A 16,537-nucleotide genomic window follows, 5' to 3' on the forward strand; every position below is an offset into this window, starting at 1 on the left:
TTCATAATTTCAATCCATAAGTAACGTTACCGGGTCGGAAACGGCCGTGTTACTTACACCAAGGATATTGCCTGGTTGGTCGTTGCCAATGTGTTAAAAATTGTAAAACACTTATGTATATGTGGCAATGTTATTACGAAATCATGAATGAAAATCACCAATGTTACCACATGTTTTCAAAATGTACACGCCTCGGTAAATGGCACGTAGAAATTACCAAACGCGTAGGTAAAGATAACTAATAGGTAGCTACCTACCCGGTTACCTAGGGCTAGAAATTACGGGCATCAATCCGATGAATATGGTTTATTTTCAAAATTGTCAAACAGCAATTTTAAGCCTTTACCTAATTAACTGCGTGTTGCGTGTGCGTTCAAAAAAACAAAAACAAAATACATGTATTTGTTTTTGTTTTCAATTTGAAATACATGTATTTTGTTTTTGTATTTTTGAACGCACACGCAACACGCAGTTAATTAGGTAAAGGCTTTAAAAAACAGAACATTGTGTTTCTGAAAAAATAAAAAAATTAAGTTCATTAATTTTTTTAAGAAAATTTGAAGTTTTCGGTTGCAGATTGAAGGCTGATTGAATGCTTTGCTACACACTTATCAAGCACACACGTATAGAAGCCCAGCCAGCATTTTTTTAACATTTTAATCAAATTCGAGTCTTTTTTGATCCGACTGCACGATTAAAAAGTTGGAATATGAGCTCATTTTCTGATCATTTGTCGGGAGGAAAACGTAACCTCAGGCGACTTTTTATTCTTCTTTTTTTGTTCTTTCCTTTGTTGTGTTGTCTTTTCTGCTTTGCTATGACTTTTAATTATCCCCTTTACCTGAACAAGTGTTGTGTTTGTCTATACTCTTAATATTATACGTTACATTTATATCAAACTAGCGGGCCCGGCGAACTTCGTCTAGCTATTAAGGAATAAAATTTCATACAAAAACTCAATTTGCGATCTTTCCAATTTTCCGACTTTTCCAGAGAGATTTTCCAACATTTTCTCCCGTAAAGACCTTCTCCTCGAAAATACGAATAACTGACAAAAAATTTTACAGAAATCGGCCTAGCCGTTCTCATTTTATGAATTACTATACATTTTTTACACCATTTTTATATATATATGTATGTATGTATATACATTTTTGTAGAAAGTGTATATGAGAATTATTTTCAACAAAACAAAACAATCAGTATTTAATCACCTATCTGTTCAAAATATGATCAGTAGTGCAATTCTCTAACTCATTTTCATTTAATTTCGGTAATTACCAATGTTTTTCGGTAAGTTAGCAACGAATAAAAAGCAGTCGCAAAGTTCTACCGATAGCAATAGTGTTGTCAACCTTTAATTGAACTTTTCATTCATAATTTTGCGTTTTAATTTTACCGATTTTTGTCGGTAACTCAAAAATGTGCTAGAGAATCGCACTACAGAAGATACATAATTATAATCACTTTTCAAACACTTGGACGACCATTTTTTGATTAAGCATTTTTCAATCTTCTGATGATCAAAATGTGACAATAAATAACGAAAAAATAGTCACATTTTAAACGCCTAAATGATTTGTTTGTGATTACTACACATTTGTTGTTGTATTTTAATTTGAACTCTTTTCAATCGTTACAGGGAGTCACTTTCGAGTCCCTTTCTGATCATACAAGTGACTTAATCATTTGTTGATCACCAAAAGGACTCTAAAATGACCCCTCAATGTGATTTTTGAAAAAAAAAAACAATCTTCCAAATGCTGGCTGGGAGGAGTCCATTGGTGGGATAAGCCAATTTGACAGTGTATGGGGCGCTTGACAGCACGTTTGTTATTGAACCTTTCGTTCCTTACTTCATCAGTATTCCAACAATTAACACAAAGTCTTGAGCGATCTCTTTTAGATGAGCTCTTCAGCTTAGAGACAGGTATGTATTCTTTCACGATATTCTCCTTGTTCTCAGAATAGTCTGATGTATCAACTGCATTATTTGTTCCCGAAAATTGTGATGTTAGGGAAGGAAGAAATTCCACAGTCTGTTGCGATGACATTGGCAAACAAGTAGCATCATGGTTTCCACATGGAGATGATCACCACTGAAGATTTGGACACAACCCTAGCAACTCGAAGCTAATGTTTTGCCGTTTGCAATTTTCTCCATTGTTAATCACAGAGGAAGAAAACCCACACTGGAGGAGCATAGATAAGGAGGGATTCCTTAAGAAGTGTGGATAGATTTTTTTTTCGATTTTGATGTTAATTTTATTCATAATGATCATTTATATTATTTGCCTTAGAAGATGTGCGTTGCGGCTTTAAGGACTTTACGTAACTTTCACTTTCTGAGCTATTTCTATTTTGATTGTCAGTTCAGGACACCGGTAGGGAAGGTGTTCAAATGTTTGTCTCTTCCACATCCTCACCTAGCCTGCAGTACTGTTATTCTGATCCATAGATGAACAAGATGGGCACTCGCCTTTACATTTTCGTACAACTCACCATACAAATGCTCTCTTCGTGTTCATAATTGTTCTGATCTATGATTTTCGTAGTGACAGATGGGACGCAGTTCTACGCCCCGAGATTGCCGACAAATTTTCTTTAAAATGTTGCAGACGATAACTCTTGAACGACTGATGTTGATGATTAGGATTTTTTGTTAATAATCTACAGGTCCTATATATATAGGAAAGAATTAATTTACTTTGAAGATAGTTTAACACAAATATTAATTTATTCGACTATTTTTGTTCTTAAATATTATAATTTTATATTATTTATAGTTATACTTAAGATATCTATTGTACAACTTACAACTTACACATTTATCTAACTTCGTGATAATCGTCCATTTGCCCACAATGTACATACATATATAATTTAACACACAAACATTTTGGAAATTCTTCATTCATTGGAATAAAACAAAACACATCCACACATTTATATAATAAAATAATTAAAATCATTGAATTTTATAGGGATAATATTGTCCATAAGGTGAGCAAGGACGCTGAGTGTGAAGATTAAAGTAAAAAATTCGATTTTAATTTGACATAAAATAAAATATTTCTATGAAATGAATAATATATCCACGTCGAAGACGGCAGTCGCGATATACGGAGTATTCCCCTAACGGAAGTCCAACAATTTGTGTAGTTCAACTCCTGTATGACACAGATGTGCCATGTCGTGTAATTGCATTTGAGAAATTAATGGCCCCTTCTGATACAATTTTGTAGAACTTTAAATCCTAGTCAACAACATTCCCCATAATGTCCAAATAAAAATAATTTACAAATAGAATTATATGTATATTCATATGAATATTCTAAAATTCCGCACTGGTTATCCCGTTCCTTTATCATATATTGACGACATTTTTCAAATCATTCGGTAGTAGTTCTTTCATACAATTTATCTGAGCTCTTATTTGATCGCGGGTATTTGTTGCTGTATTACCATTACTGCCAATCCAGGAACTAGATTCATTTGTTAATTTATCATTGTAGAGATTCAATTTTTGTTTTAGTTTCAATATCATATCGATAATTTCAACTTCTTGTTTATCCCTAGCCCACTGTTCCAAATTTGCCTCGGATAATGCTTGCAATTGTAAATCTTGGAGGGTCAGTTGTAATTCTTTGTGTCGCGATTCATACCAGCCACGAAAATTGGGTGAATTATAAAATCGCCGATATAGACCTTTCCAATCTCCCTTTAGTGGCGATGTTAAATGTGGACCAGATAATTCAAGTGTGGCAAGAAAATCATCCAATTTAAAGGCATTAGCGTTGGGTGCCGATTTAAATGGACTTATGTCTTTTTGTAATGGCATTAACGAGGCCATATAACGTTCTAAAGGTATCATAAAACTTTGGGTTAATTCTAATAGATGCCTGCGTAGCAGTGCAGTTTGTACGTGTTCGGGCCTTTTGGTTTTGAGGCCTAGAAGAACTTTTTTGATAAGGGATTTGTCTTTTTTTAAATAGGGTTTGTATTTGGTGTAGAGGCCAGGTGCAGAACCTTCGCCATTGCTGCCATTTAGTGATGACGAATTGCCATTTCCGGATTTAAGACCACCAGCACCATTCAACGATGTTACGGAAGATGTGTTACGGGAATTTTTAAAGGCTAATTGCTGTTGTCGTTGCATGTTGAGCTGTAAGAGAGGAAAATTTCATTAAAGCTCAGAAAAAAATTAAAAGTGTGGAACGTATATTATATGAAAGCTATAGTTCAACGGTTGGCATGGCATGTACGCTAATTGCGATTGCTAAAAAGCAAAGTTCTAGCGAACTTTTATAGTTTTGTGGGAAACGAGGAATTTATTGGGCCTCAACAGATTATGTTGAGATACTTTAAACAAAAAGGTACAATGAAAATCTTCATGTTGCTGCGGGTCTATATTGTGTGTGTATACAACGACAAAAAACATCTCACAATAAGCTTTAAAATGAACTTACCTGATTATCAACTAAACGTAACATATGCGGCCAGTCCTTTAACAACTTTATAAAAAACGGATTTGTCACCCCCAGTATTAAGGGTGGAGGTACTTTTCCACATTCTCGGGTAAACTCTTTGAATTCACTGTCGTGTATTGTAAAATAAGGTCTTGCCTCAGCACAATATTCCAAAGGAGCTATTAAAGCCACTAAAGTCTGTACCATATGTGAACAGTCGGCTGGAGAGGTGCCCACCACAACGATGGGCTCTGCCGTCAACACTAATTCCCATAATGTATACATATGATCAACAATAAAACTTAAACTGTGAAACAACTCCACCTCATTCACTGATGCAATTATTTTTACTGTTAATGGCCGCTCCATCTTTTCAAGTTTTTCTATACTGTCCACCGAGCTATCATTAGCGGGCATAGCTTTTCGACTACTTGCCCTAGGTACTAAAATTTGATAGCACTGATCAAACAGAGGTAAGTTAAATGTTCCTCCAACCTGTAGCTGTGGCCAATCATTATTGATTTGATGACACGCTTGGACAAGGACCTCTTCACCATCATTGAAATATTTCTGAGCCAATTGTGTTAACATTTCGTAGAACAAATTAAAGAACGGCAATCTGGTGATGATAATAAAACTTTTCTGGAAATAACCTCGAGGTAAGTTTGCATCTCGTTTTTGACGAAAATACACAAATCCCCAGTAATGGGACTGATCGACCTTCAAAACAGGTGGACAGTCGCTGTTGTAACAACGAAATTGTTGTGATTTCTTCAAACGACTTGTATCGGGAGACATTCGAAGACGCATATGGAATTTAGTATCACCCATACAACCAGAATTGGAATCGGGAAACGCCATATAACAAATGTTTGTCACCTCTTGTTCGCTGGGCATAAATTCTTTGGGATATATAAATTCGAGTGCTTGGCCCAAATTCAAATCAAATGTTACAATACACATACATCGAATCCATTGCGAAAGAGTGGACCAATCTGTTGGCATTGTAGTTGGTGTTGTTGTGGGAATATCCATGGTTTCATCCACGTTACTTGCCAGACTGTTGTTAACTTCATTAGTCTGTGGATTTGGATTGGACGACGGCTGCTTTGTGTTTTCTGCAGAAATATTATAGCTTTCCTTATTATCCTTATCCATATTTTCCATCTGTATCTGTATTCCATCCATATTATTATTTTCTCTGTTTTCTTCTTCAAACAATAAAAATAAAAACACAAATAATGAGAGTAAATGGTTGTTGACAGGAAAAGAGAAAGAGTGTAAGCTTGTTTTGTGTTACGACAACGACATCTAACGAACAATTCAAACAACGAACGAAAACAGACCACAAAAGAGAATCAATGATGAAGAATGAAAACAGCGAAATGGCCGACTGTTTATTATTTACGAATGAAGGTGAAGCATAATGGCCAACTGGCATGAGAAAATGCAAACAGCTGACCTCAACTTATGCTTGGTTTACATTTACGAAATCCACTCGGTTTTAACTGTCACTTTCTTTGCGTATACGTCAAATAAAAACTCATCACAAATGCATTCGATTTCATTTGACGTTTAAGCAATGGAATTGACAGTTGAAATCGAGTGGATTTCGTAAATGTAAACCAAGCAACCAACAAAAGTTACAATCTTTTGTGAACCTCTGCCTCAGACAAATATTACACATTTACTGGCCCAACTGGATATCAAACGAATCCTTATGGCGAACTGCAGCCCATTATCCATCGAAATACGTAAGAGAAAGTGGACATGGATCGGCCAAGGGCGCCCTCGGAATACATGGATATAAATCATGGTAGAACAAATACAAGGTAAAGTTAATACTACAACAAATACAACTCGAACAACAACCACAAAGGAATTTGTTTTTGTTTGTAACGTTACTGCCAGTTGTATTTGTAAACAAAACAAGGAAATGTCTATAAATTATTGGAATGTAAAAAACTAATAATTTTCACATTTGGTTGAATATTTTGGAAAACATGAATGAAAATTCATTACATTTTCAATTTGTATGTTTCCACATCATTCCACTAAATGCATAAATTCTCGCAGAATGTAGAATTATTGCAGAAAAGTTTGGGGTCGCTGGAAATTCATAGAAAAAGGAGAAGCTGTTACAATGTTTTGTTTTAGAAATCAAAGAAGCACAAATACAAACAAAATACCTCACATATTAACAAACGTTGTATCGCCTCTACAAGCGGGGATTTACTGCGCGGCTTATCGTTCGAACTTGGAGGAGGTTACTTATCATTAGGTGTGTTCGTTTACTCAACAATTTGTGCAAATTTGTACAAGTTCAGTAACTTCTTGTAATCGGGTAAGGTCTTTTGCATTATACTGTAGAGTAAACGAACAACATCTAGTAACAATTTGTACCAATTTTGAGTAAACGAACACACATATTGATATGAAGAAGTCTTTCTGGGAAATGGTTTTTTCCGAATGATATATTTTTTTCTCAAAAAATATATGTCCCCAATGTACATCGAAATAGAAATAAATGTATAAAATGTCATATGAAATTTGACACTAACGTTACAACCCAGTTCAGTCAGCTGTGTATTGCTGCTACCTTTTCTTATTCTACCATGGGTACAAACAAACAACACAAACAGCTGTTTCATAAATGCAGAAACTATCGTCTGTCAGGGTAAAAAATTAATTCAAATTAGGACATTTTTAATGCAAATTAACTCTGCCGTCTGTCTAGGGTATTACCCAGTGGGTTTCGAAATAATTTTGCCTTTGCTTTTGCATCAAAACGTGTTTCATTCGCACACATTCTTCTTTCGACATACAGAAACAGACTGTTAATTAAATACTTATTATTATAAGATTTGAATTGTAATATTTTAAGATACATTTCCTGATTCGAAGAACACATTTTTAGTTTTTTGCATGTTGTGACATTAACAGCCTGTTTCTGTATGTCGAAAGAAGAATGTGTGCGGATGAAACACGTCCAAACCCTTAAGCTGAAAACAGATACAACGTTTGATTAAAGTTTTGTGTCGTTTTGGCCGTTTTTACACTGTTGGGCATGATGCCGAAAAATTCAAATTCATTTGAAATATATGCCGACAAACAGATAAACGCTGGACTTTGGTATCGTCGTCGCCCTGTTGTTGTTGTTTTTTTCTCGACGCCCAACGCAAAACTTTAATCAAACGTTGTATCTGTTTTCAGCTTTAAGCTGTAAACAGATACAACGTTTGGGTAAAGTTTTGTGTCGTTTTGGCCGTTTTTACACTGTTGGGCATGATGCCGAAAAATTCAAATTAATTTTAAATATATGCCGGCAAACAGATAAACGCTGGACTTTGGTATCGTCGTCGCCCTGTTGTTGTTGTTTTTTTCTCGACGCCCAACGCAAAACTTTAATCAAACGTTGTATCTGTTTTCAGCTTTATGTGTTCTTAATCTCATCTCGATTTCATTTGACGTTTAACCTATGGAATTGACAGTTGAAATCGAGTGGATTTCGTAAATGTAAACATAGCAAAACCCAAACTTTAGTTTTCGAAATAATTTTACCTCTGCTTTTGTTTCAAACCAAAAAAATAATTTTAAGAACACATAAGGGTTTGGACGTGTTTCATCCGCACACATTCTTCTTTCGACATACAGAAACATGCTGTAATAGGCCAAATGGCTTCTTCGCATCATATAAACAAAAATAAATAAATAAATATTACCCTGCGTTTACAAAAGACAGGACAGTTGACTTCATGTATTGATTGTCAAAAACCCAAAACTTCCTCTGTGACGCAGGCGTCCAGACAACTGCAAAAACAGTTGTAAAATTATGAATGAAAATCATAGATTTCTTTTTGTTTTCCGTTCACATATTTTGTTGTTGTACCTATTCTTTTGTTTTCAACACATTTAAATTATCATCTCACTTCTTTTTTCACAAAATGTCAAAAATTTGTTAACCCTACTGTCTATGAAAAAATGATGGACAGCTGGGAGACAAACGACAAATTTATGTATGTGTTAGTAAATCAGAGTTGTATATGAAGACAAACTATCTGGTATAAACGCCTAGTTAAACTGTGTTTAGCAATTCTCATACAATTACAAGAAATGTAATTTGAATTCTACCTCGTAGCACAAAAAAAGTTGCAAAGCTTATAGAACATTTAGATTTACGAAAATCGTTGAATTTTAAATATCAATTCATAGTCCCGGTCCACACTAAAGTCCTGGGCCACACTAAGAGTAATTTCACTGAAATTTTGACATGAAGGTAAAAGAAAATGTAGAATAAAACGGTCTGTTTGTTTCACACGAATATTGCAACAAAGCAGAACACATGAAACCGTGTACACTAGTTTCATGAAATTATGAATATTTCCCAAAAATGTAAAGTTTCATGTCAAAATTTCATTGAAATTACTCTAGTGTGGTCCGGGACAACGCAATTTCAGTGAAATAATATCATGAAATTAGGCGTTTTTAGAACGAGTTCCATACTAAAGTAATTATAGCTTTGTTTTTAATTTAGTTTTGTGAGCGTTCGACTTTTTCTTCTGTGTTTCGTCCATTTTCTTCTTCATTGTGAAATAATCGTCAAACAAAATTCGAAAAATCAGTTCTGCCATTTTTTACCTGCAGAAACTTTGCTGGTAGCCTGTGGTAGAAGAGAAAGCCATTTTCGCTCTCTCTCCTCCTCACTCTCTTAAAAATTGCTTCCAGTTTTGCCACTTTTCGGGGTTAAGGAACGCTTTGCAGGTTAAAAATGGTAACAAATGGTAAAATTGGTAACCTCAGGTAAGTAAAGGAACCAGCTTTTATGAAATCGCTGTAGTGGAGAACTCGATCTAAGAACGCCTAATTTCATGAAATTGTTTCATTGAAATCACACTAGTGTGGACCGGGACATAGCGTATATGTATAGCTTTGTTCCAGAACTAAAAAGCTTTTACCATGGTATAAGTAAAGAGGTAGATTTAAATGAAAAAATCTATAGAACCCTTGTTTTTCTTGAATTCCTAAAACTTCAAAATAAAAGCAACAAGTGAGTTTGTTTACAATGCATTTTTTGAGCATTTTATAAAAAACGAGAAAAATGAATGAAGAGTTATGTTTTCTCCACATAATCGAATTGTGAATATGATCAACTGATTGTTTCAATGCAAATCTCACCAATCTCTTCCATACAAATGGTCTAAAAACAATTTTAAAAATCATTGAATTCGATTGTTTTTTAAATTATTTGGCATATTATTCAAACACCACACACACATACACAGTTTGTGTATATTGTTTTGAAGTTTTAGGCATACTCGAATGAAAAAAAATAAATTGACATAAAGCTTTGGCTAACCTTTATTATTAAACCATGGCTTTTACAATTTTTACACATTTTACTCGAAAAAGCGTTCCCGTACACAAAAAAGTTGTAAAATGTTCACTTCTCTTTAAACAAAAGCGGCGCTGAATGACGCTATTTTTAAAAACTTTTTACTCGAAGAACTTGAGCGTGTAAAAAATAGTAAAGTGGTTGTTGGCGTCTGATTGGCTTATACGCTGACTTTGACATTTGTTCCAGTTTTTGACGTATTTTCCATTTTTCCGTTCCCGAACTATTTCAAAAAACTTTTATGTGAGAATAATTTTTTACAGTTTTCACTTTTACGAGTTTTAGAATTCACTGGCAGTGTTGCCGTTCGAAATTTTTTTTCGGCCCAAAATTTTCCTAAAAACGGCCCAAAACGACCAACGGTCCAACATTAAAAATTAAAACAAAAATATACATATATTTCTCATAGATACCTTTTATTACTTTAGAAAAATCGAAAAAATATTGTCTATTTTTACGTAAAGGTAGTATGTCGCAAAAAATTGTCTGAGATATAATGATTGGAAGGCAACAATTTATTGTGGTTTGAATGTAGCATATAAACTTTAATGCCAAGTTTACACTAGCGCTCCAAAATCCAGTGGATTTCACGAAATCCTGAAATACACCCCGGTGTTTACACTTATTTTTTGTTGATTTCAAACATATCACAATGATCAAGGTAGATGCATTAGCGCAGCTGATCGAACATGAATTTTCACAAGTTGTTGTAAATTGAATTAATCATCAAAAATATAAGAATATATAAATATATAGAACTTTACAACGTTATTTGGAAAGTTATTGTAAAATTATCTATATATCGTATTAAAAGTACTAACAAATGAAAAAATAAAAAAATAAATGATTTTACCGTTGAGACATCATAATAATAAATTTTGATAGATAAAAGTTGTGCACAATATTAGTACTTGCAGTAGTTTTCCCGTTTAGTGCTAAAAATGCGTTCCCGTACTCCGAAATCTAGCAAGACTTGTACTTCTCTTTTAACAAAAATAGCGCCGAATAACACCCTCTCTTTTCCTGTTTTCTGCCATACAATTTTGGCCTAGTAGAAACTAGCAGCAAGCATGTTCATTGGCATCTAATGTGATAGGTGGTACGTTGATTTTGACAATTATGCAGGAGTTTTTGCAATTTCCATCATTTTTCCGTTTCCGTATTTTTTAAGAAATTTGTATGGGGAAGCTATTTTTGACAATTCGCTTTTTTTTCTAACATTACCATTAAAAAGTTACGGGAACACAATGAAAAATAGAATTGTAACAAAGTAATTTTATTTTTGTTAATTCTCTTTCGAGTTGAGCTGTTAGGCCTTTAGAGATACATTGAAAAATTAGGAGTCTACCGAAGTCCCACGCATCCAACCATTACACTACGTTTCACGGGTGGTAAATCCGATCTTCAGGTGTATTAGGATGTTGTTTTTGTGGCAGACGAAGGCAAAGCTTGGTAACTGGTATATATATCGAACTTCATTAGATAAATGTATATGCGAAATTATGCCAGTTAATTGAAACTCCAAACTTTTCCTATCGTCCTGCTTTGGTAAAGGCCTAACAGCTCAACTCGAAAGAGAATTAATTAAATATCACTATAAATGGCCTTCGCCTTAATAAGGCAAAAAAAAAAATTTTATTTTTGTTTTCACATTGTTTACAAATGATGGTACTAAAATTTTTTGTTGCAGCAATTGACCATCTACCTTGTTTATTGTGATACGTGAAAGGTGTTGCAACTTTTGGTACTTTTTTAGGCAAAAACAGGGTTGTATATCATGTGTACTGTGATTTCGATGTTGATTTCGCTGAAATCACGAAATGAGATGATTTCATTTTTGTATGCGAAATCATGATAAATTTAGCTTGATTCTGCGCGAAATCACGAAACGCCTTCGAAATCACGAAACGACGCCGAATGTAAACTAAGCATAAGTGCGTGTTTCTCGAAACGGCGTTTTTGCCCAGCAAAAAGTTTGCATCCGCGGATGCAGTTAAATCACTAGAACAATTACCGCTGGAGTACATCTTTTCCTATGAATTCACCTATGAATTTTACAAGAGAGCGCGCAGCTAGGATGCACTACATTTTGCTTCCACGGCACACAGCTAGGATGCACTCCATTTTCGATCCAAATCACAGCCCTTGATGTAGTGTTTTGGATTGAATTTAAATGCAGTCTAAAGATGTTATAAAATGCAAGCCATTGCAAATATCCCAAAATAAATAAAATACTTTGCTTATTCGTGTAAAACAAGATTATTAACTTTATTACATTAACACAAATTATAAAAACTCTCCATTAAATTTGATCGTAACTAAGTTTACTTCCTCTACTCTGCTTATTATGACATCGAAATTGATATTGCTTCATCATCCAAATGGTTTTTCATTTTTCCTCCTACTTCAGTTCAGATTTCCAAAAAACTCCAACTCTACTTCAAAAATAATTTGCGTATCGTGCATTACAGCAATGTTCATAGCTTTAGTTTGTATTTCTTTATTTTTTATAAAACAAATTCTTAGAATTTTAACTCTATTTCTTGTGTTCAGAAAAAAAGACTGCGACTGTAGGGATCAAAAAATTGGCTTGCTTTGCTAGGGATCTTTAAGCGAGTGCTTCCAAAATATATCGAGCGCAGTACATTATCATTACTCCGTGTGGACTGCATCGAAAGATGTATTGAAATCATAACTCTGCATTGCACTACTTCCAAACTTTTTTTCTGGGTGAAGTCGGTGCCAACGATAGCTCTAAAACGAATTGACCGATTTTCATATGACCTTATTATATTATTCATGTGAGCTTATTAAATACATAAAACGCTTGCCTTAAAGCGAGACAGATTAAAAAATTATCTTGCCCAATTTTTTGACAAAAACAGTAAATTTGTTTTCGGTAAAGTGGAAATTTTGACTTTGACAGCTCATTTTTTTAAGAATATTTTTTTTAAATTCTATTTTATTAGGTTCCTAAAACGCTTACAAAAATATACTATGATCGGCCCATACGTTTTCGAGTTATCGTTGGCACTCAAGAATATACACTATTTTTCAACAACAAAAATTCCAAAGGTATTATAAGATGTGTTCTTTGAGATTAAAGAAAGTATAGTTTCACCGAGTCTTATACTATGTTTACATTTACGAAATCCACTCGATTTCATCTGTCAATTCCTTTGTGTATACGTCAAATGAAAACTCATCTGAGATCGATTGGATTTCATTTGACGTTTGCGCAATGGAATTGACAGTTGAAATCGAGTGGATTTCGTAAATGTAAACATAGGCTTAGCAAATTTCAATCTGTTATACCCCGGTTACACTATTGAAGGTTAACCCACTGGGTTTAATAGATCCAGTGGGTTAATCTTTGCTGGTTACACTTAGCTTTTCGAGGATATAAACTGTCAGCTGATGTTTGTTTACGTATACATACAAAATAAATAATAAAGTCGTGTTTTACACTTTTACAATTTTTCGTATGAGATATCGTCCTCTCTTTGCTCATATTGGTATATTTTACACACAGGGATACATTTTCGTATCATGGTATCAAGCGTACTTTTTGTTAAAAAAGTGTCTAATGTAAAAAATAAATAATTTTATGATTTTCAAATAACTTTAGATTTATTAACTCCATAAAATCTCATGCGACCAATCGTAAACGTGTAAAACACGACTAACTCTGTTGCAAAAACAGTTGCAACTTTTGGTACTTTTTGAGTAGAGTTGGATTTTTTTGCACAAATACCGAATACAACACTGTATTTTTGGTGGATTTGTGCCGGATTTAAAATAAACCCAGTCGTGAGAGGATTTAATTTTTGTATGGCAAATCTGGTCAGATTTGACCAGATTAAGCAATAAATCCTCATGAAGTGGGTTAACCCGGCAAAAAGCTGTAGTGTAACCGTGCTATTACTATTAAATCGGGGTCACATTAGAGTTGTATAGTTCATGAACGAACTAGTTCAATTGAACGATTCATTGAAAAGAGCGTATGAACTAGATCAGTCGATATAGTTCATTATAGTTCAATAGTTCACTGAACTATAATCAGTCGGTGACCGTACGATCAACGAACGATTCACAATCTAGTTCAACATGTCGTTCACAAATACATAAAGTGACGGCGTCGTCTATGTTAAGGGATGCCTTCGTAATGTGATCAGTTTGTTTTGGATAGAAAAAGGTAAAACATAAAAAGAAGCACACACGCACAAAGCTTTTTCGCAATGACAATTTCTACACACACACACACAAACAACATACGATTTTTTGCCAGCCACCTAAATGAAGGATGTTTTTTTTCTAAAATTAATTAATCATTCTTTAAGAATGCAATAAAACTATGTAAATATAATATTTTTGTTATGGAGTAGTTAAATTATATTAGTCTTTTGTTTGTTTGTATTTGGTGTATGTATGTATGCGTTTTCATCAAACGACCGATTAAGAGCCGAAGAACGATTTTTATCCGAATGATTGAACTGGATAGTGAAATATGAACTAGATTACTGACCTAGTTCAGTTTAAAGAGCTGAGCAATTGAACTAGATCTTTCAAATGAACTAGATTGTACAACTCTAGGTCACATTCTACAAGTCTGGGGAAATGTAATACCTGGTTCATAATAGGCAAAACTTCGTTTGAGGTTACCTTATATGGAGTTATTGTATTTAGTAGTTTAAGGGTCATTATTACATCCTTTCTTTTACTATTGGATGGATATGAAAACGCAAAAAAAGAAACAATTTGCATGCATTAAAACTGTAATTTTCACACTAAACCTTAATACAAAGAAGGTCCTCCTTTAATTTTAATCATTACTTTCAAATTTAAGTTAGCCGAAACGCTATAAATCTGTACGCAAAATCCAAACTCTAACAAAACAAAGTTGTAATAAAGGGGGGTATTTGGGTCACTTTTATAGTCTATTCTCTTATTATTTTGATCTATTAATTTAATATAAAACTCCAAAACAGCAAATTTTATTTCAAACTTTTCATTGTTTGTTAAATGTAATTGTCTGCTTTTGTGCATACAAATATTTATGAAGTTTCGAGCTGGTACGATTTATTTTTGTAGTCAATGTCAATATATTGATGCTCTTTTTTATTTTATTTTGGTACGATTTATTTTTGTAGTCAATGTCAATATATTGATGCTCTTTTTTATTTTATTTTTTTATAGAAAAAAAAACACAATTTGAGTTGACACTCGGATATAAATAGGATAAATCTGAACTATCTGCTTGAAATTCATCTTAAGGTTGTTAATTATAGGTAAAATATATGCCAAAAACAGAAAAAACCTCTAGCTTGGCATGATTCCGTTGCCACCAATTTATTATGAACTTTTTTTATTTATGAACACAATGCATGAATCTTTACCAAATACTTAGGTATCACGAAAAATATATTTCAAAACCCAGGTAACTAAAAGTTAAAAGTGACAATTAAACTACTAGGGGGACCTTCTTGGCATTAAATTTTAATGTGAAAATTATATTTTTAATGCCACCAAATTGCTTTATTTTACGTTTTCAAATCCATCCAATAGTAAAAGTAAGCATGTGATAATAGCCCAAAGAATAATATTTGATATTTTATATTATTAGCATGAAAACGGCCCAAAAGGGATTTGGGCCGCCCATCGGCCCAAAATTAAAAATTATTTTTTATTCGGCCCAAATTTGGGCCGAAATGCCCAAAACGGCAACACTGTTCACTGGATATATGACAATGATTTATTTGACATTGGATGTGTTTAGTCCGTGTTTAGACACACGGGAAAGTAAATTCAGTTTTTAGGCAATAGGGGTTAGGAAAGAGTATTGAGGAGCTCTTTCCTCTCCGCTCTCTCCCAAAAACTCAATTTACTTTCCCGAGAAATTTGTGTGTCTAAACACAGACTTAGTGACATGTGTGAATGTTGTATTAAGGGCTGTTTACACCATATATCAATGTCATATGAGCTGTCATTTCTTTCATCCATTCGACATTCTCTATGTTTGTCAAAATTGACGTCATCCATACAACTTTCAATTTGTGCGTTCAAACCTACAAGTGTTATTTTCATATGACATAACCTATAAATACAAAAACAGCTGTTTTTGTCATTGTTTACATTTATTGTTGAGTTGCAAATTTGGTCAAATTTTAATTTTAGTTGAAGGAAAACGAATATCTATCATGTTTGTTGTGGTAGAATAGGTTTGGGGTTATAGAGGCATTCATGTTTTTGCCACAAAGCAATCATTTCCAAGACTGCTTCTTTCTACCAATCGATCTGAAAATAACATTATAAACACCCTTTATTTACTTTTCTAAATATTTTAATATACATAACTTTCCATTTTCTTTTTTAAAAGATTTTGTTTTTCTTTTTGAGAATGCCAGAAAACAGCTGATAAATTTATGTTTACATACGAGAATGCCGTATCAAATAGAGCGCTCCCTAAATGAAAAATGTACATATGAGTTGCCAAATCATTTTGATAGATGAAAATTTTCATAGTGGTCACACTATGTGTACAACCATGGTACAATAAAGGAGAGGTAGGCCAGGTATGAAAATCACTGAGAAATGCCACCCTGCAGCCATGGCTTAAAACGTCAAATGGCATGGTACAATAATAATGGTAGATGTACCTGCATAGCTATCCCGTATT

General features: G+C 33.7%; 1 protein-coding gene across 1 annotated transcript; it reads right to left on the reverse strand.

The window, feature by feature from the left end:
* Nucleotides 1-2,717: 2,717 nt before the first annotated feature.
* On the reverse strand, nt 2,718-5,785 carry LOC141399863 (protein DENND6B). Its single transcript, XM_073979192.1, has 2 exons — nt 4,470-5,785; nt 2,718-4,165 (listed from the first exon to the last, which is right to left on the reverse strand). Exons 1-2 carry the CDS (start codon nt 5,655-5,657, stop codon nt 3,368-3,370), a joined length of 1,986 nt encoding a protein of 661 aa, XP_073835293.1. The 5' UTR covers nt 5,658-5,785; the 3' UTR covers nt 2,718-3,367.
* Between the last annotated feature and the right edge of the window lie 10,752 nt (nt 5,786-16,537).

This window comes from Musca autumnalis, unplaced genomic scaffold (genome assembly GCF_047663935.1).
Source record: "Musca autumnalis isolate F117 unplaced genomic scaffold, ASM4766393v1 scaffold_3, whole genome shotgun sequence".
NCBI classification, from domain to species: Eukaryota; Metazoa; Arthropoda; class Insecta; order Diptera; family Muscidae; genus Musca; species Musca autumnalis.

Excerpts from the sequence above, each read along its gene's own strand:
- LOC141399863 (XM_073979192.1), bottom strand. The coding sequence starts at position 5,657 with ATGGATGGAATACAGATACAGATGGAAAATATGGATAAGGATAATAAG. Across the intron at positions 4,166-4,469 it reads TACGTTTAGTTGATAATCAG|CTCAACATGCAACGACAACA; the intron begins GTAAGTTCATTT and ends CCTCTCTTACAG.